The sequence below is a fragment of the Staurois parvus genome, unplaced genomic scaffold (assembly GCF_062004578.1).
Source record: "Staurois parvus isolate SC_StPar_1 unplaced genomic scaffold, SC_StPar_1.0 ptg001199l, whole genome shotgun sequence".
Classification (NCBI taxonomy): domain Eukaryota; kingdom Metazoa; phylum Chordata; class Amphibia; order Anura; family Ranidae; genus Staurois; species Staurois parvus.
In genome coordinates this window covers 92,803-119,993 of record NW_028318995.1, presented here as the reverse complement: position 1 = coordinate 119,993, position 27,191 = coordinate 92,803, and the positions used below count along the sequence as shown (strand labels likewise).

The following is a 27,191-nucleotide window of genomic DNA, read 5'->3' as shown; positions in this document are numbered from 1 at the left end:
TTTTTTTTCGGTTCCCCGAGTAAGAGCCATGAGCACAGAATATTACTTCTAACTTGTATGTGAAGTCGTCAGAACTTGGGGTTTGTTTCTGAATACACCAGCTACTGGAGAATGCCTCCAATGGACTCTGTAATTACATGGACTCTTCCTCTGCAGGTATGCTGGTGCAGCACATAGCCTGGTTAGGAGAAGGGATTAGGAACTTAGGATGTTGACCATTTTTATTGAAGTTGTGTTGGGCTGTTTTTGTCTGCTTTTGGACTGTTTTGTGATGCTGTGTATTACTACAAGTAAAGAATTAAACTTTGCTCTCTGCCTGGTCTGAAGTCCTTGAAAGGGGTGCATTGTAAGTAACTGGCATTAGCACACAATTAGTCTACAACTTGGGACGCTTGCACATGGGGTATGAAGAGTCACTATATTAAAAGTCACTTTAATACCAGTCATACATGTGGTTGTAATGCTTAATGGAAGATACAGTCACCAAGCAGTCTGTCATAAACATGCACCTGTCATAGGTGGAGTTGCCTCTAGCCGGGAGGGAGATGTTGTTGGCACTCCCTATGCGGCATTCTGCCTCCATTAGCAACCGAAATGGGACTGCAGAGGTTCCCATCCTATATAAAGGTATGGAAGTACAAGAGTAAAGTCAAGTGCATGGTTGGAACCCGGGCTATGCGAATGGTGGGGGTTCTATGCTGTTATTGGGACAGGTATTGGAAGTGCTGGACAGGTGGCTGTGATCAGTGTTTGGCATGGCACGTCTAAATGCAAGCTACAGTGAAAAGATGTACATTTACACGGGGACCTGAGAGTTAACTGGAGGATAGTTGTTGTGCAAGTGTAATGATGTACGTTCATCTATAAGAGTGGAGGAACGCCTTATGGTTGAGTATTGACTGAGGGCAACCTAAGCCTTGTCCCAGGGCGTTGGTGAAAATGGCACAGAGTAAAGGTACCCTATGTATGTGAGATAGAGTGACCCTGTACAATCTGCCTAGTGTGACACAGAAAAACCCACCCTGGGGGTAGGCCTCTCATTTTTCCAGACTTGGTGCCTAATGAGTCAACTGGAAAACATGGAGGACTTGACCATTATCCTCTAGCCCACCAGCCCCGCAGCAAACACATTCCTGGCTATATACACTTCCTTTAAGGTTTCTAGCGGTGGTATCAATTTAGCAAGTATTCCATTGATGAGCTGGGTCTAGAGAGAATTAAGAGATTTTAGCTAAAGTATTAATACATTTTGTTTTTCAATGTTTAGGTAGATGACAGTTGAGGTTTGACTGGTAGATACAAAAACACTTTAACTTACATTTAAAGATCAGCTCCAGGGGTTTTCTTCATCTCTAAACCTAAATTACATATTTTCCAGTATACAGCCAACTTTCTGTGCAGGAATCTGACAGAGGGGAACAACAACTGCCATTCTGTTGCCTACTTTGAAAAAAATGTAGCTTCCAAGCAACATTACATAAATGTCAAATCCCTTAAATTATGTCTAGGTTTCGGTACACAGCTGTGAATGTTAAACCTGTGGTTTTTCCCATAATGTTGACAAATTATTGGAGGGACATTTTTCTGCTGTCCCTAGGATGTACTTAGAAGGAACCTGTCAAAAACCTGATGGAAAATTGACGCTGGATGTTTATATTTCTAACTGGTAGGACCCAGGGGATGAAGGTGAATCATTACAGTACTCTCAGCTTTCCCCAAATGCATAGACATGGATCCCTTTATTGCAATTCTCTTTAACAATGATTCTGTTATATGCCATGCAGAATCAGTGCTGTAGACCAGACTGAAGCACTGCAGAAATCAGCTTTCATTTTTTTCATAAATCAATGCAAGCATTGCTAAGAAATTAGCAGCTGAAATTCAGCATTTTTTAAATCTCAAACATTTTTATAAGAAGTAGAACAGAAGTTACAAAGAGTCAGAGTTCTTGACAGTGTTTCAGGAAAATGCAGATAAGTATTCAAAGTGGTGTGCCTGATGTGAATCTTGTATTACAATATAGCATTAATCTTCAAAATTGGCATTACTCCACCTATATACAAACAGTAGTGTATTTTTGCCTATCCAACATAGCCTGTGGCCTAAGGCTGCTAGGGTCTGTGACAACATATGACTCCCACGGGATAGCAATCTAACTACCAGCAGACTGAGAGTGGTCATCACTGGGATGGTTAACTCTGCAGTTAACCCCTTATACGCACAATTGATAGTTGTCACCGTTTTAATGGAAATAGTACCCTTTACAGCATTTGCAGTAGCATTTCTGACCTTAATTCTTTACAAATGGTGGAAGTTTGTAACCTTAGAGGCAGTACATGAGCTTCCCAGCTATGTGATTACTGTTTTAATATTCTACAGTAATCACAAGATTGAGAGCCCACCCCACTGACTCCTGATTGTAAACAGGTGTCAGTGACAGTGCAGGCACTATGCTGGGTGCACAGAGCAAGTCTGCTCCCAGCACCAACAAAGGACCCCATCTGTATGCGTAGGTGACAGCTCAAGCCCACCGCCGTGCCAACACATATATGCATACAGCTTGTGTAATATGTTAAGAAATGTTTGTGACACTCACTGTCACACCCAAACAAAGCTGTAACAGAGTTTAAAATATGCTAAAATGTATAAATAAGTGAGTGCTTACAATAATAATGTATTGTTAAAATGACAGCAGCTGTACACCAAAGGCACCATATAAAACCTCCAAATGAACAATATAAAGAAGGGTGCAGTGCTAATAAAATCAGTAAATAAAATCGCATATATATAAAAATCACATGTATATAAACTCACATATATATAAATGAATAAAGTGACACTGTGCAATAATATATATATGCCACTAAATCTGTGGCTAATATCGTGAGAGAAAAGCACTATGTCAAACGGAGATAAGTCCAAGGTGAAAGTGTGAATGAGATCTCAGATGATCTTCTGACGTCCAATGACACAATTTGTGGATAAGGTGAGAGAATTTAGGATATAGATTGCGCACTCACCAGATACGCAACCTTTATGCGCATTTGTGTAATATAGCAGGGACATCAGAAATCTTCACACAAGTCTGGTCAGATCTGGTCACGCATCCCTCACTGCCTCACGATTTGCACTCAGCGTTCCCATTTAAAGATGACCACTCTGTGGATGTAGTCAACTCCCTCAGGAGCTCAACAAAACAGAGGAGGCCAGTAGTGCAATATGTCATGAATGTTTATTCAAAATAGGCAAGTGAACATAATATAAAATAAATTACTGACCAGATTCAAAGTTGCCTCCGGGACCCCTTGAGGTGCCGGCGGTATAGGCGTCACACAGCTGTAGCTCGACTCTGACGCGTTTCGAGCGAACGCTCATAGTCATAGGGTGTCTAGCTATCTACGTAGGTGTCTACGAGCGTTCGCTCGAAACGCGTCAGGGTCGAGCTACAGCTGTGTGACGCCTATACCGCCGGCACCTCGAGGGGTCCCGGCGGCAACTTTGATGTCCCTGCTATATTACACAAATGCGCATAAAGGTTGCGTATCTGGTGAGTGCGCAATCTATATCCTAAATTCTCTCACCTAATCCACAAATTGTGTCATTGGATGTCAGAAGATCATCTGAGATCTCATTCACACTTTCACCTTGGACTTATCTCCGTTTGACATAGTGCTTTTCTCTCACGATATTAGCCACAGATTTAGTGGCATATATATATTATTGCACAGTGTCACTTTATTCATTTATATATATGTGAGTTTATATACATGTGATTTTTATATATATGCGATTTTATTTACTGATTTTATTAGCGCTGCACCCTTCTTTATAGAGTTTAAAATATGGTAGCTTTCTTCAACTAGGACATAAGTTTGGGTTAGAGCATTTAGAGATTCAGCGTAATGATTTTAAAATGTTATTTTAATAAAAAGAAAAGATGAACGGTGCAAGAAAATATTTACAGATAAATACTAAACAGACAATTAGTAACTGTAAAATAAATAGGATTAAAAGTGAAAAAAGAACCTTAAAGTTCACCTGGTCTTTAGTTTCATGTAGAGTTCAGCCTGCTGCAGAGTAAATCCAATCTGGTGTATTAAAGTCATCAGGTCTCATGAATGACCCTTCATTCTTTCAATGGTATCGAGAGCTGCCTAACTTCAAAAGCAGCCATTTTTCCGGTCCCGGAACAGGATGTTTATAGAACTAACATATAGAAGTAACCCCAATCAACGGGTCTGAGGAGTGTACTGAAGGGGTATTTAAGTGTTTTATGATGCTCAGCAGACACACCCTAATGCCAGTTGTTCTAAGTGCATCTGTATTTCCACACATCGGTTTTGCAATCTGACAACCAATATATTGCACAGAATGAAATTAAAATCTGATAGAGAAGAAATATGATATAAATTCTATGGGGGATGTTTTAAATACTGGAGCATCCAGAATCTGGAGCAGCTGTGCATGACAGCCAATCAGCTTCTGTCTTCAGCTTGCTGAGTTTAGCTTTGAAAATGAAAGAAAGAAGCTGTTTGCCATGCACAACCGCTCCAGATTCTGACTGCTCCTATTTTGATAAATCCCCTTTTATGCATTTTTTGCTGGGTATGTCTAACGTATTTTATTTGGCTTCTGGTCCTTGTACAATAAGTGCGTTTGGTGTCTATCTGGTTGTTATTTTCCTATACATTTGTGTGACTACATGTTATGGATATAACTCTGAGGGGCTGTTTTCTGTTCCATGTGTTGTAAATTGGAATGCTTTCTTTTGCTAAATGTATTAAATCCCATGAATGTATACCACTGACATGAGATTTAAACATGACTGTTTTAGTTACTGACTTGTAAATTTTGGAGAAAGGGCATTGTGCGCAGCACAACTTCCCCTTTCTCCCCACTCAATTTGGTATTCTTAAGACCTAATTATTGTCACAGGGGCAGCATACAGACAACCACACATCATGTTGATGACACTCAATAAAACATTTGCATGTACAAAGATTCCAGATATCTGTCCTGTCAGCCAATTTGCCTGAGTCACTGTTTGTTACTGACCCTGAACAGTTTTTTTTTTTTTGGGCGCCAGATAAACTGATACAGAGTGGTCAAGCTGTCTCCCTCAGCCTCTCTACACCCAGCCACAGGGTTTCATGTATGGCCACAGCATGTGATTAGTTTTTGTGTTCAGCCAGTAAATTGTTGCTAACAACCCCTGCCACACTGCATAACCAGGAGGATAATCCCTAATGCATAAATACAGGTTCCTTCTTCAGCAACTTCATTGAAATCTTGGCATACAAGAAAATGAAAGCCTCATGTCAAACTTTACTTTTTGATAAAACAATATAGGAACCTGGAAGGGTGGGGAGGGATGTAACCGGCATTTGTTTTGCTTACATTCTGCTGACAGCGGGGAATCCCATTGACAGCAGAGTCATGGTTGTTAAGGAATCCGAATGAAAGTAATAAACAAATGCATTTGTTAATTTTTTGTTGTAAGTTTTTTCAGATTTGTTGCCATTTGTATCTATCCATTCAGAAATTGGGATGCATCTGAACCTCTGAAAAGTTCAAAACTGTGCCATTACCCATAGCAACCAAGTAGTTTCTACCTTGGTGATCAGTGCCCTGATTATCAGTGTAAACAATGTACTGTCAGCCTTGCTGTTTATCCTTTCCTCACACAGAGCCAGCGAGTGAGGAAAGGACTGCCGATAACCGTCAAGTCTGTTTACATGTAACCAACTGTGATTGGACACAGATGATCACATGGTAGAGGGCCACTGTGATTGGCCTTTTACTGTGATGTGTGATCAGACAAAGAGATCAAAGAGCGTGCCTGATGGGTGCCCCAGGGGGGAGGCGTGTTCTGTGAGGAAGTCTATGGATTCCCTCCCAGAACTGGAGAACCACACTGTAGCCGTCTTTCAGCTAAAGCGCAGTCGAGAAGTGGGTAATCAATCTCTTCTAACAGGAGCAGTTTCCCATGAATGGTCAACAGCTAACATTGTACCTATCCACAAGAAGGGCAGCAAGGTAGTAGCTGGCAAGTGAGTTTAACATCTGTTGTAGTCAAGTTAATGGAATCACTCCTTAAAAGAAGGATCATTGATCACTTAAAAATACACAACTTGCAGAATCCAAAGCAGCATGGCTTTACCGAGGCCAGCTCATGTCAGACTAATCTGATTTAATTTTTTTACTATATCACTAATGTTTTGGACCAGGGTGGTGCTGTGGGCAAAGCATTTGATACAGTCCCACATAATGATCTAATACAACAGTTGTACAAGCTAGTACCTAATCTTTGGGTGGTTGACTACATATACAGTTGGCTAAAGGATAGATACCATTGTGGTTGTAAATGGGCTTCATTCGAAACAGAGATCAGTCACTAGTGGTGTACCTCAGGGCTCTGTACTAGGTCCTGTTCTTAATCTATATGTAAATGATGTGACTAAAAGGTTGGTGGGTAAGGTGCACTATGTCTTTTTGTTGATGGCAAAAAATTGTGTAATAGGGTTGATATCCCTGGAGGTACCTGTCTCATGGAACCTGATTTGACATTACTGGAAGATTGGTCAAAACAGTGGAAACTGCAGTTCAATGTTTCTAAATGTAAAATAACACTCATAGGGTAAAACAATCCATTGAAAGATTCAAATATTGGGGGTACATTGTAGGCCAGCACTACAAAGGAAAAAAGATTTGGGAGTACTTATTTCAGATGATTGCAAAGTGAGCAAACAGTGTGGCCAGGCAGTGGCAAAGTGAATCGAATTCTAGGATGCATCACTAAAGGGTTTGTTAGCAGGACAAGGGAGGTCCTGATTCCCCAATATAGGTCTTTAGTTAAATCCAATTTGGAATGCTCTGTCCAGTTCTGGAGACCTCACTTATAAAAACATATTGATAAGATAGAATGAGTCCAGAAACAGGCAACAAAAATGGTGAAAGTTCTGAAGGATAAAACATATCAGGAGAGACTTCAGAAACCTGATACAGTATGTACAGTGGAGGAAAGAAGGGAAAGGGGAGACATGATTAAAACCTTTAAAAGAGACTTAAAAAACCCATCTAGGTGGAAGCAGCACGGTGCCATGCAGCATCTGTCCCTCGCCGGCTCTGCAGTGAGAATTGAGCAATCAAAAAACGCTGATCGCTCAGTCCTTCCCTCAGCTCTGAGCAGGGAGCCGTGATTGTCAATCTCCAGCTCTCTATTCTGCTCCTCTAGCACTCACTTGTGCTCTGGGATGTGGATGGGGCAGGAGGGGCTGGCTCAGGCTCTCGGAGGTGCACTGAGCGGCTGAGCCAGGTGCTGGTCTGGGTTTCTGGGTAGATCTATATGGTCAGGATCTTTTCAGAGCCTGGACTGGCTGAATGATGTCAGCTGACAGTGGTCTTTAGTCCCCTGTTGGCTGAAAACGGGTCACAGTAGTGCAGAATGAACTGCACTCCTATGACTTACAGGAGAAGTATAGCCAAAATAGCATTGGCTATACTTCTCCTTTAAATGCATCAAAGGGGTGAATAAGGTCCAGGAGTGTGGTATTTTCAATATGACACCAAGATCAAAAACACAGGAACATGATCGAAAGTTCAAAACTAACCTTAGAAATAATTATTTTACTGAAAGGGTGGTTGATGCATGAAGTAGACTTCCAGCAGAGGTAGTGAGTCAGTCAAAAGTTAGTGGATTCAAACATGCTTGGGACAAACATTTTTCTATACTATGACAGACTTGATGGACCACTTGGTCCTTTTTCAGCCTATGTTTCTAGATAGATAAAATTATAAACATATATACACAAAAACAAGTTTTTTAACTTTCAAACATTTTAGAACAAACTTCTCTCTTTCGCGTGTCTGTATAAAAAAACTTTTAAAAGACTATAGTTCCTCCTTATGAACAGCAGGCTAGAAAAGTTCTAGTTAGACTTTTGGCATGAAAAACAATTCAGACTGTATTTTCCCCTCTGAAATGCACCCCAGTATGTGACTTTTGTTTGTATCTACTTTTGTAGGAGTCTGGTGAATGGGACATTTTCTGAGATCAAGGACCGAATGTTTTCTCATCTGCCTTCCCTGCAGCTGCTGTGAGTACCGCACTCCATAACAATACACTTACTGAAGCTCCTTTCATTGTAGCTGGCACAGGGCATCATTGTCATTCCAAACACATCACTGCAAATAGTGTTTGGGAAAGTATGTTAGCTGCTCTTCGACATTGGGCTTTTTCCATAAGAAACTGTCACCAGTAACCACTTCTGCTGTGCTATATATTTACTAAGATATAATATGGGCTGGATTACATACACCGATCAGTAATAACTTTATGACCACTGACAGGTTAAGTGAATAATATTGAAAATCTTGCTACAATGGCATCTGAAAGTTAGTGAGAAATATTAGGCAGCAAGTAAACATGTTGTCCCTGAAGTTATGGTGTTGAAATCAGAAAAAATGGGCATCACAGTTTGATGTGTATGGGGCTGTGTAGCTGAAGACCGGTCAGGGTGCCCATGCTGACATGTGTCCACAGCCAAAATGTGCATACAATGAGCATCAGAGCTGGGCCACAGAGCAATGGAAGAAGGTGGTCTGGTCTGATTAATCACATTTTCTTTTACATCATGTGGATAGCTGGTTGCATGTGCATGGCTTACCTGGGGAAGGGATGGCACCAAGATGCACTATGGCAGTGTTTCTCAACTCCAGTCCTCATGGACCCCCAACAGGTCATGTTTTCAGGATTTCCATTATTTTGCACAGGTGATTTGATCAGTTTCACTGCCTTAGTAATTACCACAGCTGTTTCATCCGAGGGAAATCCTGAAAACATGACCTGTTGGGGGTCCATGAGGACTGGAGTTGAGAAACACTGCACTATGGGAAGAAGACAAGCCATCAGAGGCAATTTGATACTTTGGGCAATGCTCTGCTGGGAAACCTTGGGTTCTTCCATTCATGTGAATGTTACATGATATGTACCACCTACCTAGGCATTGTTGCTGACCAAGTACACCCCTTCATAGAAATGGTATTCCCTGATGGCAGTGGCATTTTTCAGCAGGATAATGGACCATGCCACACTGCAAAAATGATTCAAGAATGGTTTGAGGAACACAGTAACAAGTTTGAGGTGTTGACTTGGTCTCCAAGCTCTCCAGATCTCAATCTATCAGGCATCTGTGGGATGTGCTAAAGAAAAAGGTCCAATATATGGAGACCCCCTCCAGGATTTGTTACCGATGGCTTTGTGCAAGATACCACAGCATACTTTCAGAGGTGTAGTGGCCTCCATGCCTCAATGGGTCAGGGCTGTTTTGGTGGCAAAAGGGGACCTACTCAATATTAGGGGGGGTCATAAAAATATAGTTAATCAGTGTATATACAAAGCTATAATGGAGCTATTCTTTCATGGTCTGCACTGTGGAGGTCTACAACTGTATTCAAGAATCAATGAAGCGGTGACAACTTCAGATGCCATTTACACGGTTCAGCCCAGTGCATGTCAAGCCAAAACCTCTTTTTTGGTTTTGGATAGAGCAGGGAATGATTAGAACCCCTGTCCCTCTCAATTTCTGTCCCACTGACAATGGTTTTACCAGACAGGAAGTGAGGGAAATCTGCTAGAGTGACACAGACCAAAATAAAAATCTAAATGGGGTTCTAGCTTTCCCTATTCTTTTATTTCTTTATTATTTCTGTCTGTCTTGCTGTTTCAGAGCTTGCCTCACTTCCTGTCTGCTACACAATTGAAACAAAAATCTGTGAAGTGCCTTAAACTGGCTCAAAAAATATTGTAACTTTGTTCACCCTGTCTTGTGATCAAGGCATTCAAGCAGACAGCATAGCCAGGCTGGTGATCTGACTTTTGCTCATTGCACTCCAGAGCAGGGGTCTCCAAACGTTCTAAACAAAGGGCCAGTTTACTGTCCTTCAGCATTTTGGGGAGTTGGACTATAGCTGGTGAGAGTAGCCATGCTGTCAATGGAAGAAAGTAATACCCCAACATTGATGTCATTGGGGGGAATAGTACCCCATCTTTGGTCACAGTGGGAGGAATACTGCCCCATCATTGTTGTCAGTAGGAGAAATAGTGCCCCATTATTGGTGTCAATGGGAGGAATAGTGCCCTATCATTAGTGTCAATGGGAAAAATAGTGCCCCATCATTGGTGTCAATGGGAGGTATAGTGACCCATCATTGGTGTCAATGGGAGGAATAATGCCCCATTATTGGCGTCAATGGGAGGAATAGTGCCCTATCATTGGTGCCAATGGGAGGAATAGTGCCCCATCATTGGTGTCAATAGGAGGAATAGTACCTCATCATTGATGTCAATGGGAGGAATGATGCCCCATCATTAGTGTCAGTAGGAGCACCCCAAGGACCAGATAAAGGCAAGTAAAGGGCAGCATCCAGCTCCTGGGCCACAGTTTGGAGACCACGGCTTCAGAGACACAGAGCTATGTTGGATTCTTTGAAATTCAGAATGTGTATACCCCGGTGAATGTAATTCTTGTGAACATTCAAACTAGTGAAATTTCAGTGAATAATAAAGCCTAAACTCCAGGAAAATAGCTAAATGCACAGTCAAAATACACATATTCAGAGCTGTTTGACAAACAATTTGTCATTCTGTCCAGCCATTTTTGTGATTAACTCCTTAACGCAAATATGTAGCCTCTCGGCAGGTGGGCCTTGACATCAAGAGGCTGCATATTTGCGTATATAAAGTAATCAAAGGATGTGCCGAGAGCGCTCCCGGCAAATGCACGTCACAGAAAGGTCCCGATCTGTACTTGCGGTTGGGAGCTTTCTGAGCACGTGACAGCCAATCACAGCAGTTACATAACCCTAAATCCCGCCCCGCCTCCTGGCGTCACAAACCCCTTAAAGGGCCAGGAGGTGCCAGCAAACAGGGGGTTAATGCCCTTCTGCCAGGCAGCAAAGCCAGTAGGGAGACACCACTTTTTCTTTTAGAATGTGGACCTATCAGTCCAGGAAGCAGATGGAGACCCTGGATAATGACTGTAAAAAAAGATGGTGTTTTCCTTCTGGAGATAAAAGCAGATGCAATTATCATCAAGGAGAATTCTGTGATCTCTGAAATAATAAATACCTGTTTTACATGGGCTTAACATGAAAAAAAAAATCTGATGCTAGGACCACTTTAAAAAATACAGTGGTGTCAGCTCTGCACTCTCAGCCTGCGCTTTGGATAATGAAAAATCAGAAATACTCTGCTCACTTTGCTCTCTGCTCCTGTAAGTATGCCAGCACATGTTCATGCAGCAGAACCCCATTTGGTCTTAGTTTTGCCCTTCTCTCTCCTGCTAATGTTAGTTGCTTGTAAAATTAGATGTAATTATTTTTAACGAAATCACAACACAAAATAAATGGCTTATCATCTGTAGAAAGTGAAAGTCTGGCACCAAAGCATATTAAGATAAAATCTTGAACTTTATTGAAGATCCATCAAGACATTTAAAAAATCAGTTCCTACAGTGAATATAGATGTGTTTCAGCCATATAGGCCTTACCCCTGGTTCACATAAAGGCGGCCGTGCGGGCCATGTTTTGCGCGGGCACAAGAGCCCATTCATTTGAATGGACTCCCGTGCCCTGTGACACGCAGGGAAGAAGTCCCTGCACTTCTGAAAATGCAGCCCGCATGGGAACCTCGGTTTCCAGTATGGTTGCGTTTTCCAGTGCGGGCGGCGTGCCATTAGAATTAATGGCACTCACCCCTAGGTCCACATCTCTCTGTTTGGGTGGTGCGGCTGCACGAATTTTCGTGCGGATCCACAGCGGCACCACCCGCACATATGTGAACCAGGGCTTAGGCTCAGTTTACACCTATGCAGTTTGCTTTTGGTCTGTTTCTGCTGTGCTTTTTGCTGTGAGTTATGTGTTTTTACACATGCTTTTTTGACACTTTTTCACACTTTTTTTAATGCTTTTTTGTGACAATTTGTTATTGGGCAGATTAAAAAATGCAAAACGCATCAAAAACACTATGGACAGCATTTGTTGGTTAATGGTTAGCACTTCTGTCTGGCAGTACTAGGGTCATTGGTTCGAAACCCAACCACGGCTCCACCTGCCTTGAGTTTGCATGTTCTCCCTGTGCCTGCGTGAGTTTCCTCCGGGTACTCCAGTTTCCACCCACAGTCCATAGACATGCTGGTAGGTTAATTGGATCCTGTCTAAATTTGCCATAGTATGTATTAATGTAAGTTACGGGCTTTAGATTGTACACCCCTTGAGGGTTAGGGACTGATGTGAATGTGCACTATATATGTAAAGCGCTGCGTAAATTGAAAGCGCTATATAAGTACCTGTAATAAAAAATAAAAATACATGCTTTTTTGCAACATCTCCATTGAAATGTATCGAACCAAAAATGCAATGTTTTGGATTTAAAAAAGTCCCCGAACCTTTCCAAAAACGCAGCGGCTGAAAAAAGAATAGAACGTGTCCCATAGGAAACCATGTTAAATGGACTGTGGTGCATTTCTGCAAAACGCACCAAAAAAGCATAGGTGTGAATACTAACAAAAACAAATCAACTAATAATATAGGATTACAAAGCTGTGACATGGGTAGTTAACAGGGAAATCAAATACACCTGATGTATATCAATGAGAAACAACTCCTCATCACTCAAAAATGAAAAATGAAACAAAAATAACTAAATCAAAACCAATAAGAAACAAATAAAAAAATAAAATGACACAATCTATACAGGAGGTTAATTGAATAAAAAAATATAAATATAATGCAAGTCTTTCACTCACTAAAGAAAAATTAATGAATGAAAAAAAAAGAGGAGATCGCCAGGCAGACAGTCCAGGAGAAAGGTTAAGACCTTAGGGGACCTTAGTCTTTTTGGCAAGCAACCTGCAATGGTGATCGCCTCCTCCCTAGGGTTGTCACCTCATCCCTTTACAACCACACTTAATTACACATGTTCTGTGGCTGATTAAGATGGTAATTAAACTCACATATTGCCTTATTTGCCTTAAATTAGCCTCAGAACCTGTGTAATTAATATGTGTTTGGTTTTAAAGGGATGAGGTGGCAACCCTACTCCTCCCACAGCTTTAGGAATCCTCTCTATCCCAGAAAATTCAATGCCACCCATATCTCCAGAGTGCTTTTCTTTAAGGTGTCACATTGGAGACATGCTTAGCATTGGAGTTCAAAGAATCACAGTAATGTTCTTCTGCTCTAACTTTCAAAGAATGGGTTTACCACTTGCCTGGTGTTCAGCTTTAATGTATAGAAACAGCATATTTGAGTCTATGTACAGTAAATGAGTAGTGAATATTCAATATGTGTACAGCAAATGTGCAATACACTTTTTGTTTCAATAATTTAAAGGGCGCATTTAGATCTATGCATGTATATAGAGGTATGTTTTTTGTAAAAATAGGTAAGTGCATTGTCAATGTCATGTGTCAATGTGCATTTCTGTTGTGCACTGACATGCATTTTGATAAATGTTGACACGTGTTATCAATGTGTTTTTAAATTTAAAAGTTGTGAGGGTTAACAAAATCAAATGGGTCTGATGCGATTGCAAAGTTCCCCCATCCCTAAGGTATATCAGAAATACATTTTGCCAAATGGTTGGGACTTTGATGGAACACAATAAAAAAGTTTAAAATATAACAAGTTTATTGTACATATATTAAAAACCAAACCCACAGGTGTAGCAACATTAAAATACAGAATATAATCACATTGATCATGCAATATCGTCACAACAGATGGCCAAAAGGACAGATGTCTGAACCACAACGCATTTTCAATTCATGCAGAATCTTCATCAGGAGATATACTGTCCAAGTCTAAATATAATTTGCAATAGTCATAAGTGTACCATAAAGACATGGAGGTCATTCTATTAGTTACACACAAGTGAAAATGAATATTTATTTACGCCTGTGGTACATAATACTCAATATATAAAAATGTTAAAAGAGCCCATCCCACCATGGAAGCCCCAAGATTGGGGATTCCGTGCTGTGATGGGCTATCTCTACATTTTTTTTATATTAAGTAAAACAGTATGTCTCCTGATGAAGATTCTGGATGATATGAAACGCATTTCTTTTTGGCCATCTGTTGTGATGATATATCATGATCCAATATCATTATGATTATATATTTTTAATGTTGCTATACCTGTGGGTGTGGGTTTTAATGTATGTGCAATAAACTTGATATATTTTAAACTTTTTTGTTGTGTGCCCTTAAAGTGCCAACCAGTTGCCAAAAAGTTTTTCTGGTGAGGATTAACAGCTATTGACTAAGACTTGTTAATATCTGTTGCCAACACATTAAAACACATTATACTGTATGTTTCATTGACTTTTATGGACCTTACAATGCACTATTACGCATTGTCAAAATGCTCTGCAGCTCTGAGATGGGAACAAGCGCTGTCTTTATTATGGCAAACCCAGGACACATGCCATTATTGAGAGAGTTTTCAAAATTACAAAATTATAGGGCGGTTTAACACATGGTTTTCTGAAAGCTCACTAATCATGCAGTATGCAGGACTTTTGGTGCGGTTTCAGAAAATGGATCAAAAATGCGCAATCTAATAGAAGTCTATGGGAAACCAGTACAAAAAGAGAGACAGTGTTAAACAGCTCTTAAGTCACTGGTCACACCGCTGCGATTTAAAATTGTGCGATTTGTGTGCAATTTCAGGTGCGATTTCTGAAGACATTGCTACTTGTGAAGATTTTCAACAATGTCTTGTCATTGGCAGTGTGATTTCCATTATATTCTATGTATGTGAAATCGCAACAAAACTGCACAAAAAGTAATGCAAGAACTTCTTTAGAAATTGGGCTGCAGCAAATCTCACATGTTAAGACACTGACATCTACATTCATTAGATGCGGGCACTAATAGTGGTTACAATTACAGGAACTCAGGTGACATATCACAGTCAACACAGTCTGCTTTTAATTGGCATTGGTCTTTTATCCTTTTTTGTCTTAAAAGGATAAATGCACATTTCAATCGGGAAATATGTATCTGATCACCTTTGGATTACAAACATGCATAACTGCTTATTCATTAAAATCATATCATTCATTTAAAAACAGTTTAGTGTACTGTTGCCCTTTATTGTCTTAAGTCACCTATTTTGCGTACAATCTGCATTTTAGCTTTTAATATAAAATCATTTTTTTTACATTTCACAGAATTTAATATGAGTGTACACATTACAACTTTGGTTTAAATCAAAACAGTTTCTCAAAAATCTAGGTATTTATTTTGTTACATATCTTTTTTTATAGTACTGTAACATCACTATGGAGTGCCATATGTCCAATATTCCACAATTACTGCACTTTCAGATTTTACCAATAATTTTTAAAATGTAGGTTCATCACAGCAGAATTGTGACTGTGGGGAGCGGTGGGGGTACAGTCTATATGGACCCCAAATCTATTTTTCATTATGTTTGGCCTCACTGTAGCCAATTGTCTAAAGTAAATCCTTTTTTTGTGAATTGGTTGCAAAGTTCCTTGTACATTGATCCTTCCAGTAACAACGCTTTGCTGCAGACTGACAATAGTTAACTACTGCCTCTCAATTCGAAATAACATTGTCAGAGAAGGAAACACTAAGATAAAATATGAAAATATAAAATAAAGCCAGGAGTCTAGACTAGTTGAGATAGATTAGTTATGGAATACACTTAAAAGAGGAGGAAATGAGAAAGACAGTTTTGGAGAAGCATAGAAAGAGAAATGTATTTTGAGAGAAAGGAGATATGTGAATGATAAATTGAGGGTGGAAAGAGTGAGAATCATAGAAGAAGAAAACAAAATAGATCTTTGGAAATCTCACTTTTAGAAAGTAGCACAATGGCGTGCGTAAAAATTAGAAAAATTAGAGAAAATAAATGTAACTACATAAAATGAAAGTTATGTTTTATTGTCCTTTTGGTAAGATCAGGGGCGGACTGACCATTTGGAAACTTGGGCACTGCCCGAGGGCCTGGGGTCAGTAGGGGACCCCATGAGATCCCCCTGGTACCTTTTTCATAGACTTTTGTGAGTTTCGGCAAGGACACAAGGACCCCATGATCCCCTATTGCCCGGGGGCCCCATGAGTTGTCAGTCCGCCCCTGGGTAAGATGCACAGGTTGTGAAGCACTTGACTTCCACAGTAGTGTTAGGTGATATAGTCCCAGGCTTTTTACACATTAAGAATATTGAAAAGGCCAACTAATATTTTTACTCAATTCTGTTGGGCCATTTGCTGTGGCCTGGGTTACTAAGCTGGCTGTTACTGCTCCACTGTGTCATACTGCTCAATGACTGCTGATCTGCTCATTGTCATGGCTGCATTAGGTCACAGTTCTTACTCCAGTTCTTACTCCTAGCTGTGCTCTGTATGTTCATTGGTTATGGGTTTGATGCTGTCTGGGCTAGGCCATGGAGCCTACAATTGCCATTTGCTGTCTAGATAGCACTGCTTTTACTTTTAGTAGTTGTCCCTTGGGGGACATGCTTTACTGCTGTTGCTCATGTCTTTGACTGTGAAGAAGGGCAGAGGATATGTGTATATATGTGCAACACAATAGCATGCCTGGAGTTAATTTATTAAAACTCAGGAGTGTACAATCTGGTAGAGCTGTACATGGCAGCTAATCAGCTTCTAACTTTAGCTTCTTCAATTACGCTTTGACAAAAAAATAAATGGAAGCTGATTGGTTATTATATTGAGCTGCACCAGATTTTGCACGTTTCTGGTTTTAGTAAATCAACCCCACAGACTCACCACTGAATGAGCTAGAACTGCAGGGTGCAAGCTGCAGGCACAAGGCAACTAAATGGCTTCATAAACTGTCAAATGTGGCCCGACCTGTCCCCTTTTAAAAAAATGGGGGAATGAACAAAAGTGGTTTATAAAACTCGACTATTCAGTTCAGAACCCTACAGGTGGAGACCTTATTTCTTTAAGCAACACTCTGCTAGACTGATATAAGCAAACTTACAGGCCTTTCTTTCTGCCGGAACATGCCGATATTCTGTACTGGTTGCGTCCTGGCAGGGGTCTCACTGCTGTCTCCAGACTGTTGCCAGGGCCTGATGTGTGCGTACAGTAGTAGTGTGCATGAGTACCTGCAGGGCTATGAAGATGTGCTAGAGATTAAAAATACTGGGCACAATGGGCACTGGTCTGGCAAGCATTTCAGCACAGAGAAATGTGTTAGCAGGGTTAAAGGGAGGAGTACAGATGTATCTTTGAGCTACTAGAGGCCGACAGAGTGGCTACATGTAAATGCTTGAGGTGGTGTTAAGGCAGCACTCTACTTGACATCTTCACATGGTTCTCTCCTGTTGACACTGTGGGTGAGCAACCTCTTCTTTGCCTGGCATAAACACCAGTAGAATTTCTGAGCTGGAGTTGCAAAAAATATGCAGGGCTCCTCTAGCATGCAATTCATCACTCCCCTTAGTGACCCTGTATACACATTTTAGTTCCCACCTTTGTTAACACTGCACTTCATCCCCTCAAAGTCTTGCATTAAGTGACTCCCAGTCCAGGTCCCTAGAAAGATCACTGTTCCCTTCACTAAAGGGGAGCTAAGTCACCCTCGTCATTAAATCTAAGTCCTCTAACTGCCACCTCTGCAAGGGTTAAAGTGTTACTAAACCCAGGACCCTACATTGACGCTATCTGGTCTCCCACAATACACACAACATGGAAATGCAATTATTTTAGTAAATATAAACTGCTAAATACCTTTTCTCATCAGCAGTATATAGCAGTCTTATGACTTCTATCAGTGTCCAGCTGAGCACTGGTTAAAGCTTGTAGGAGGAGTTTTCCCAAGACAAAAAAAAACCTCTCTAGCAATACAGACCAAACTGAGCATGTGCAGAATGTCTCCAAACGATAGATCTTATCAGGAGATAAGAGGGGGGCACTGGAAGAAGGGAGGGATCAGAGAAGTCAGGATCAAACAGCATTTTTACATGATGCAGAGTTTTAACTCCTTAAGTTTCACAGTGAGTATATCAAGCATGCTTTACTGCATATATAGACTGATTTTACTGTTGTGGGCTTTGTAACTCTTTAACCCAGAATTGCAGTCTCATGTAGAACTCTGCTTCCTGAACCCCAATAGATTGTGCGATCTCTTTCCCCAGATGCTTCTTAATACACAATGCATACACCACTAGAAGACCTTAAATAACTTGGGACCAGCCAAATATTTTTCATCAACTGAATGCTTTTACTGACAAACTTTTCCTTACAATCCAGTGGAATACATTCTTACTGGAACACAAACTGGTGCTGCCCTTGGTGCCTCTGGCACCCTGCCCCGGTATTCAGCCTATATATAATTAGTTAAATTAAGTCCAATTAGTCAACATGAGTCCAAATCCTTGAACCCCAGTTGGGTTCGCGCTAAGGGGTGTTGAAGTACATATACTCCGTACTTCCCATAGATGAACCATTCTACTCATGCAGGCATCCCCTGGTATTTATAAGCCACCACCAGGGGCCGGTGGCAGAAGAGAGCTCTTTACTGGGGGAGGGCAATTTGGGAGTGAGGGCGATTTGGGGGTAGGGGAGAGAGAGCTCTGTACTGGGGGGGGGAGGGGGGATTTGGGGGTAGGGAAAAAAGAGCTCTGTAGTGGGGGATTTGGGTGAAGAGTTCTGCATTGGGAGAGATTTTGACGTGGGGAGAGACAGTTTTGTACTGGGGGGGGGGTTGGGGGAGAGCAATGCACTTGGGGAGATAAGCTGGCAGATGACAGGAGAGAGCTCTGTGCTTGGGGGAATTTAGAGGTGGGGGGAGAGAGCTCTGAACCAGGAGGAATATGGGGGTTGGGAAAGACTACTCAGTACTGAGGGGGGGGGGGAGGAGAGTGGGCTCTGTACTAGGAGTGTTTTGGGAAGAGCTTCAGGGAAGGGGGGAGAAATCTGCAATTGGGAGAATTTGGGGGTGAAGGGAGAGAGCTCTGTACTGGGTGAGGTTGAGTGAGAGTTCTGCACTTGGGGAGATATGGTGGTGGGAGGAGAGAGCTCTGTACTTGGGGGGATATGGGGAGAGAGAGACCTCTGCTCTAGGGGATTTAGCGGTGTGTGGGGTACATTTTGGTTGTACACTGGCCTGTGTGTTAAATGTTCCTCCTTATCAATGGTGCGTCCTCCAACTCCTCTCCTCCACTTCTCATCAGTATGGCAGTGATATTAAAAGATCACTGCCAAGTACCAGAAGATCATGAGCAAGTCAATACTGCACTTTCATCCAACTTTAAGCCAGATGTCCAAGTGATTCCCTTCTTCATTAAATTCAAACACAAAAAGGTTGAAATATTCTCCACCACTCCTCAAATGCTCAGATACACTGGTTTACATAGAATGTCTGATGGTCTTAAGCACTAAGGGGTGTTATTTTTCACCAGTAGCTGGGGATGTAATGTTTTTTTGCTAAGTGCAGAGAATAAGTTATTGTTTACACACCCACACTTTACAGGCAGTCCCCGAGTTTCAAACATCCGACTTACACACGACTCATATTTAGGAACGGAGGCAGCGTGAAGTCATACTCATATTTAGGAACGGAGGCAGCGTGGTCCCAGAAATCACTGGGGGGTCATCTTGCTGCTCCCCGCATGCTGCCACCTACTGTCCGATGGACCTGTCAGCAATCCCTCATCACTGCAAGGCTAGGTATTATTAATATAAAGGATTTATATAGAAACAACAGTTTGCACATGCTTTACAAAATGAAGGTTACAGTTACAATACAATTGGCACAAGAGGAAACAGAAGGCCCTGCTCCTTGGAGCTTACAATCTAAGAGGAAGAATTGAGTGATACAAAAGGTAATAGCTGTGGGCATGGGCGGACTGACAACTCATGGGGCCCCCGGGCACTAGGGGATCATGGGGCCCCCGTGTCCTCGCCCACACCCAAAAAAGCCTATAAAAAGGTACCAGGGGCATCTCATGGGGTCCCCTACTAACCCCGGGCCCTCGGGCAGTGCCCGAGTGCTCAAATGGTCAGTCCGCCCCTGGCTGTGGGGGATGAGCTGATGGAGGAAATAAAAGGCAGATTACTAGTTAGAAGCAGGATAGGTTTCTTTAAAGAGAAAGGTTTTCAGGTATTGTCTAAAGGTGGATAAGTTGTTGTTAGTATTTTGAATTTTATTTGTTGGGCGAGTGGAAGCCAGTGGAGGGATTGGCAGAGAGGGGTAGCAGACACTGAACGGTTGGTAAGGTGGATGAGCCTGGCAGCAGCATTCATGATGGACTGGAGGGGGGATAGCCTATGTAAAGGTAAGCCAATGAGGAGGGAGTTGCAGTAGTCGTGGCAAGAGATAACCAGGGAGTGAGTTAGGAGCTTTGTGGTATCATTAGTTAAAAAGGAGCGTATTCTGGAGATGTTGCGGAAGTTGAAGTGGCATGATTTGGACAGGGATTGGATGTGGGCCTGAAAGGATAGTTCAGAGTCCAGTTAACCCTTCCCTATGCTATCCAAAACTTAAAAGCAATATTTTGGCTGGAGTTACACTAAAAAAATATCTGTTCCGACTTACACACAAATTCAATTTAAGAACAAACCTACAGAACCTATCTTGTTAGTAACCCAGGGACTGACTGTACTATTCTGGTCTTGGACTTGTGCAGGATGGTGATGAGTACCTACACCTATTTGTCCTGCAATTAGGACAGATCTCCCACAGCAACTAATTACATTGTAAAATGTGTATGAGGTCAGAAAGACAAAGCAAAGGAAAAATCGTGAAAAGGGGACAACAGATACACATACAGTGAATGAGCAAATGGACAATGCACGCCGGATATGTTATATACCTGAACATGCTTTAAATGCCACATGACATTTATGACGGTCTGTCCAACTAGTGCAGGATAACTCCTAATAACCTCATTCATTATTAATTATACATAGTAAATATAAATCCTCTGCACATTACTGTGAGTATTATTTGCCTTACCAACCTTTATAATGCTAAATCACCACATTCCTGATGGTATTTCTGACATATACAATATATACAATGGAATGTTTTCCAGGCATGGCATTTTCAGAAACTTGCTGTTAACATTTAATATAGCTCATTACAGTAAAAAAAGAGAACTAATGTATCATACGCAGACTGGATCTCATTAATCACAGCAAAACCATTCCATGTTAGAAAAATATATGAGTGTGTTCTGAGCGTATACCATGGAACACGAAAGGAAGCAGCTGATTACACAGTTTTAAGGATGGGTGTAGCTTGTGATTTGTAAAGTGTATATGGAAAATATGTATTTATTTTTGGCATCATCAGTAATAATGCATATATGGCAAACCACTTACAATATGAAGCTACAGTATATGTACTGTATATTATTACTAGGCTCAGTTCCAGCCCAAAACCTTTACACTAAATACAAAGAGGAATGGTAATTACCGTAAAGTAAAGCAGCCCATAGATTAGTCAGTTTTGTTTTTTTCATCCTCTGCACTCCCTGACAGCAGGGAGACTTCACTGTCATCAGGATACACTGATCCAGCGCAAAAATTAGATAAGGGAGGTGTACAGAAGTCAATTGGTAGATCGACTTCTTTACAAACATCCTACCCAATGGATTGAAATTCAGCTGGTTTCTGCTGAACTGACCAAATTTCAGCCTATGTGTGACCAGCTTAAGACTCTATGCAAACAGTAAAAACATACTTTTAATGAAGGTTTGTAATAATCAATTAATTAAAAATGACAACCTACCTTAACAAAATTAAACAGAAGCCTCACAAACTCTCCTTTTATGACAGAATCCTGGCCAAATCCAACAGGAAAAATGTAGTCATTTGATATTGCCAAAGTTTACCCACCCTTAACCTGCCTTCTGCACATTTGTTTCAGCCAGTGAGGTCCAAAAGCATATGCATAGGGGGTGATATGTTGGAGGATGCCGCCGTTTGGGAGGCTTCTGCAGACAGGTACAGACACCTTTAGGTACTGTGTACTGTACAGTTTTATGCAGATCTGAATGTGGCAGTATTGTATACTATCATACCTCCCAACGTTTTGAAATGAAAAAAGGAACACTTTTTCTAACACAGTATGTAGGCAATGGAAACATCCTTGCCATGACATCTGTTTACGGACCACTAATATGAAGAGAATGATTGGCCAAATGACACTAGTTCTTTTTGACCTCTATTTTTCCTTTATATTGGCTTTTCCATATAACAAATGCAGTAATATAGAGGTTGGATAAAAAAGATTAGTCCAGAAAAACACTTTTGGTAATAAAATAGTCCATTTGTATAGAGATCTACACAAACCAAAACTGAGGCTGTATGAGGGACCAAGGGATATGGTCTCAAAAGAGGGACAGTACCTCCAAATGAACGGACAGTTGGGGGCTATGTTCTATGGGTCCACACTGTGTTTTGGTTAGTAATCCCCCATAGCATTGTGCTACATAAACTTAAAGGAGAATAGTAGAAAATGTTATGTCTGTGGTCCAGTTGTGACCATATTTTATGTGGTAGGCATGTACATGTTTGTGCATGTGTTGCACATTAATGGACATGGTCATATTTTCTGTTGTTGCTTTTGAGAATTCAGGGGCAAGAAGGAGATACAAACAACATTTAGAGCATCATTTCATCAGTCTGTGGTTTGGCCTATAGTAGTAGAAAGCTTCTAAGAAACTTTCTGCCCATCACCAAAGGTTGAACAGCATGCAAACATGTTTGGGTGTCTTTTGCATCCACTTTGGAGCTGTATACTTCTATACATAAGCAGTTAGCAGTGTGGTCCTCACTAAGAGCTATCAGATACAGACCTGAGATTCCAGGGGGCCTCAGATTCCAGGACATAGCAGAACTGCGGCGGCTGGTATCTGATCTGAGGAATTAGAGTTAAAGTGATACTAAACACACACTGTTTAGTTTACATTATCCCATCTATTTCTGTATATGGACGTTAGTATTGTAATTATTTTACTTTAAAAAAAAAAAATCTAAGTACCTTTTTCCTAATCGATATACAGCTGTCACATGACCCAGCTCTTCCCCAGGATGTCTGTAGGGAAACATAGGCAGGTGGAGCTTCTAGTCCTTTGCTACTGGTCACATGTTCATAATAAAAACAACAGTCTTTGGAATACAGAGTAAAAAGAAATAATTAATATCAATAAACTGTTTTAAATTGTCATACAAATATATATTTGAAATAAAAGCTGTAATATTTTTGGCAATAACATGGTGTGGGCTGATTTCTGCCAGTCACAGGCTGTGTCAGGCCCCTCCAGCCTGTGTCTTAGAATAAGAGGTGAAGCCTCCATCAATCTACATGTAATATCACACCCCCATTGTGTTTAGCTGGTTAGTGGGCATGAAGGAGGGAGTGGAATGTCATTTGCCACTGTGTATACGCCCACATGTGTGACTCTATAGCAGTGTTTCTCAACTCCAGTCCTCATGGACCCCCAACAGGTCATGTTTTCAGGATTTCCATTATTTTGCACAGGTGATTTGATCAGTTTCACTGCCTTAGTAATTACCACAGCTGTTTCATCTGAGGGAAATCCTGAAAACATGACCTGTTGGGGGTCCATGAGGACTGGAGTTGAGAAACACTGCTCTATAGTAACATGAACTGCTCAGATGTGATAGGAAATGTTCAGCATAGAAACTCACTGAAAACTGAGCATGTGCAAAGCTGGCAACACTGCTCTGCAAATCTCTAGCTGCATTGGGGACTTGGACAGAATGGGGGGATAGAGAATCAAATGGGGGGCAGAATCAAACAGGTTTATTTGCAGAATACAGAAAACAAATTTCATGGTGACTGAGTGAGTATGAACAGAATGTAACACAGCATTCATTGTTAGTTTTTTATTATGTGGGTTTAGTGACACTTTAAGCTTGGTCCCACATTATGCACATTTTTCCAATTCCTAATGAAGCAGCTAAAATTCACTCCATGGGTAACCCTGTAGCCACCCTCCTACCCAACATCCTTTAATTGCAAAATCAAACAGAAAACTATAATAGGCACAGCATAATATTTGTCCTTCCATGCTGTATAGCGTGGATAAAGGAATCTGCTGAATTTCTACATTCAGCCCACTAGCTGCAGGTTCCACTCTCATAGACTTCTGAATGGGGAAGTATCTCCTTTCAATGCAGATGCTTTATATATTATTTGAACAGTTTGTGAGATGTTGTGCATGTGTACACATGCCATGGGGGCTCCACCATATTACTGCCATGCAAGGGATATGATTGTGCCATCCTACATACAGAAAGTAAAGAAGGATTTACTAGAAACACAAATCTACAATTATGTAGGGATGGGAATGGGGGGGAGGGGGAGAAGACCTCAAGGAAAGGGGTGAAGGTCTGCTTTAAAAAACTGAGGATTTAATATCACTTGAAGCAACCCTCATTAAGCTTAATTTGTGATTGTGTGTACCATTGAAAGACAGACACTCAATTGTTAAAAGTCCACCATGAGCCACATCAAGGGAAGCAGGTGCTTGTGGTTGGGGACCTTAGATTTTCACCACCTCTTTTGCCTGGTTTACAATTACATACATATAATTGCTATAATATTGTTGGGTCATCATTTATGAAAGTATTGAGCTGTACATTTCCTGTGTTACCTTATTAGAAAAAAAGCTTAATAAACAAAACTCTATTTGCATTCTCTTCAATGACATTTAAAATGTAGCGTGCCCTCGTACATCAAGAAAGCAAGGCTGCCCTATTTCCTGCTAAATAGCTTTCTAAAAGCATTAATGGTCTGTGTCAGCTTGAAGCCGCTGCAAGTTGACTCAGCAGCAAAAGGTAAAATATTGCACTCACTGCATTGCTACAGCGGTCAATAGATTCAGCTTGACTAATTCTGAGCATCGCAAAGTCTGGTTCACTTCTAACCTGCTGTCTTCATTTTCAGCTTGCTGAATTCTAACTCATTTACTGTCATACGAGACGATGCCTTTGCTGGTCTCTTTCACCTCGAATACCTGTAAGTGCTCCACTAAATGTCGTATGCTGCATTTGATTTTTTAATCCTGCCTTGGTCTTCATTCTCTGGTCTGTGCAATGTTATAAACAGTTTCTACAGATAACCTCATGCTCCATGATTATTAATGTATCCAAGAAAAGGCTTATAAATTCTGTCTTGAAATTGAGATATAATGAAGAATATTACAGTTGCCAACATTTGTTTTTTTTTAGTAAAGAGTACTTATTTCTAAATTTGTAAATCAACCAGAATTCACCCTGCCTGCTGAGGTCAGACCAGCAAAAGACAGATTTTGATTAGTAGCTATTAGTTATTGTACTAAAGAATGCTATGTTGAACAAAGATTGTTGTTACAGTTAGCCTGGGTTCACACTGATGCAGTCCGGAATTTGCAACGTTTTCTGTGTGAATTCTGCGCAGCATCAGAATCGCACCCCATTCAGCGCTGCGGGTGTGTATGTTAAGTTAACAACACCCCGAAATCGATCCGCAAAACACAGTGCGATGTGCAGAATCAAATCGCATAGGTGTGAATACCCATGCGATCCGATTCTAGTGCGGACCCAAAAAAGGGTCCTGCACCTTTTTGGTGCGGATGTCGTGCGATTTGAGCCATACATAATGTATAGCTCAAATCGCACTGCAGACAATTTGCATGTAATTTGCACAGGAATGCGAATCACATGCAATGTACCGTACCACATGAGTGTGAACCTAACCTTAAACTCTACAATCAAAGAAGAATTCCAGCTAAAGATACTCTTCAGTTTTGGGTAGAGAGGGGAGTGGTTAGAACCTGTTGAGAGTTTTTATTGCTGCCTGGTTTTACATTCTGTCCTAAGTGAAGGGGAAATATATAAGTTTAATGTCAAATTCTCCCTAATTCTTCCTAAGACAAATGTATTAATATAATATAGCTAATCATCCTGTGAAACGGGCAAAAGCGAATGTTATTAGGCTATTTTCTTTCCTTGTCAAACATACATTCATGCAGAATAGAGTGAACCAGGAAAATACAGAAGAAAGTCAACTAGATAGGAAATAAATACTTATTTACTATGATCATTAATTTTATGTAGTGGCCATAATGAGGTATTTTCTTAAACCACTCTCTATTTTTAAAAAAAAATTAATATCATTCAAACTGCATAGAAAATAGCCTGAGAACGATTCCCACAGAACAAACATACATGCAGTTTCACAGGATGAATAGCTTTGCATTTATTTATTGTTTTATAAATACACCTCATAGTCCAGTGATAGCTCTTTTTGGAGAGTCAGTTTAGGTAAAGAATCTACTCAATGGGGACACAGCAATAAAACCTGACAAAGATGCAAGCTTTTCACCATTCTATCCAAAACTAGCCATTATAGACAAACTTTAAAAAGGTTCTGCACCATCAGATAAAGTAACTGATTTGTACATAATGTTCTGCAGGTTTTAATACCTTTACAATGTAGCTCTTTTTTTCCCTCAACAAATTCTATTTGTATCAAGAAAGCAGTATTCTCTTAAATCCAAAAAAGTAAATTAACACAAGGCAATAAAGCATTCCAAATGTCACACCTGATAGCCTTAAAGAGAACTTGTGGTCAGGATATGGACATTAAAGTATTTACGTATTCTTAGCAAGCAGTAAATTAGCTTTAAAGAGAAGTTTGGGGAAAAAAAGCAGACAGACAGACTCCCCTGGGTGGGTGCAGCATCACTACGATGCTGCATCTATCCCCCATCACCTCTAAAGTTGGCCATACATGGGTTGAATTTGGAAAGAATTTTCTTTTGAAAATCTTTTTGAAGAATTTTCATTAAAATTTCGCACCATTAGTGGGTCACAGAAATGGACGATTTTTGTGTGACCATCAAATTTGAGTAATTGGGCATGTTCGAAATTTTTTGAAAAACAAACAAATTTCGAATAAATGATGGGAGAATCATGCAAGAAGTATAAAGCTGTGACCTGGAAAGAAAAGAAAATTATTGGCTATGAAAATTCTCTTCTGAAGCAACATGAGGAGAACTTGTAGGCTTGGTTGGTTGAATTTCGAAATCAATAGTGGCACCATCGCATTACAAAAAGCACAAAATTTCTGATTTTCTAAAGAAAATTCATTTGGAATTCGACCCATGTAT

At 40.7% G+C, this 27,191-nt stretch overlaps 1 protein-coding gene across 2 annotated transcripts in view; it reads left to right on the top strand.

Annotated features, from left to right (window-relative positions):
- LGI2 (leucine rich repeat LGI family member 2) overlaps positions 1-27,191 on the top strand; it is a 76,819-nt gene that overhangs the window by 7,206 nt on the left and 42,422 nt on the right. The window contains exons 2-3 of one of the 2 annotated variants that reach the window (XM_089660028.1): positions 8,025-8,096; positions 24,986-25,057. In XM_089660028.1, coding sequence (XP_089516154.1) covers positions 8,025-8,096; positions 24,986-25,057 — 144 coding nt within the window. The remainder of the gene's footprint in view (positions 1-8,024; positions 8,097-24,985; positions 25,058-27,191) is intronic. The other variant, XM_089660030.1, reaches the window with a different exon arrangement.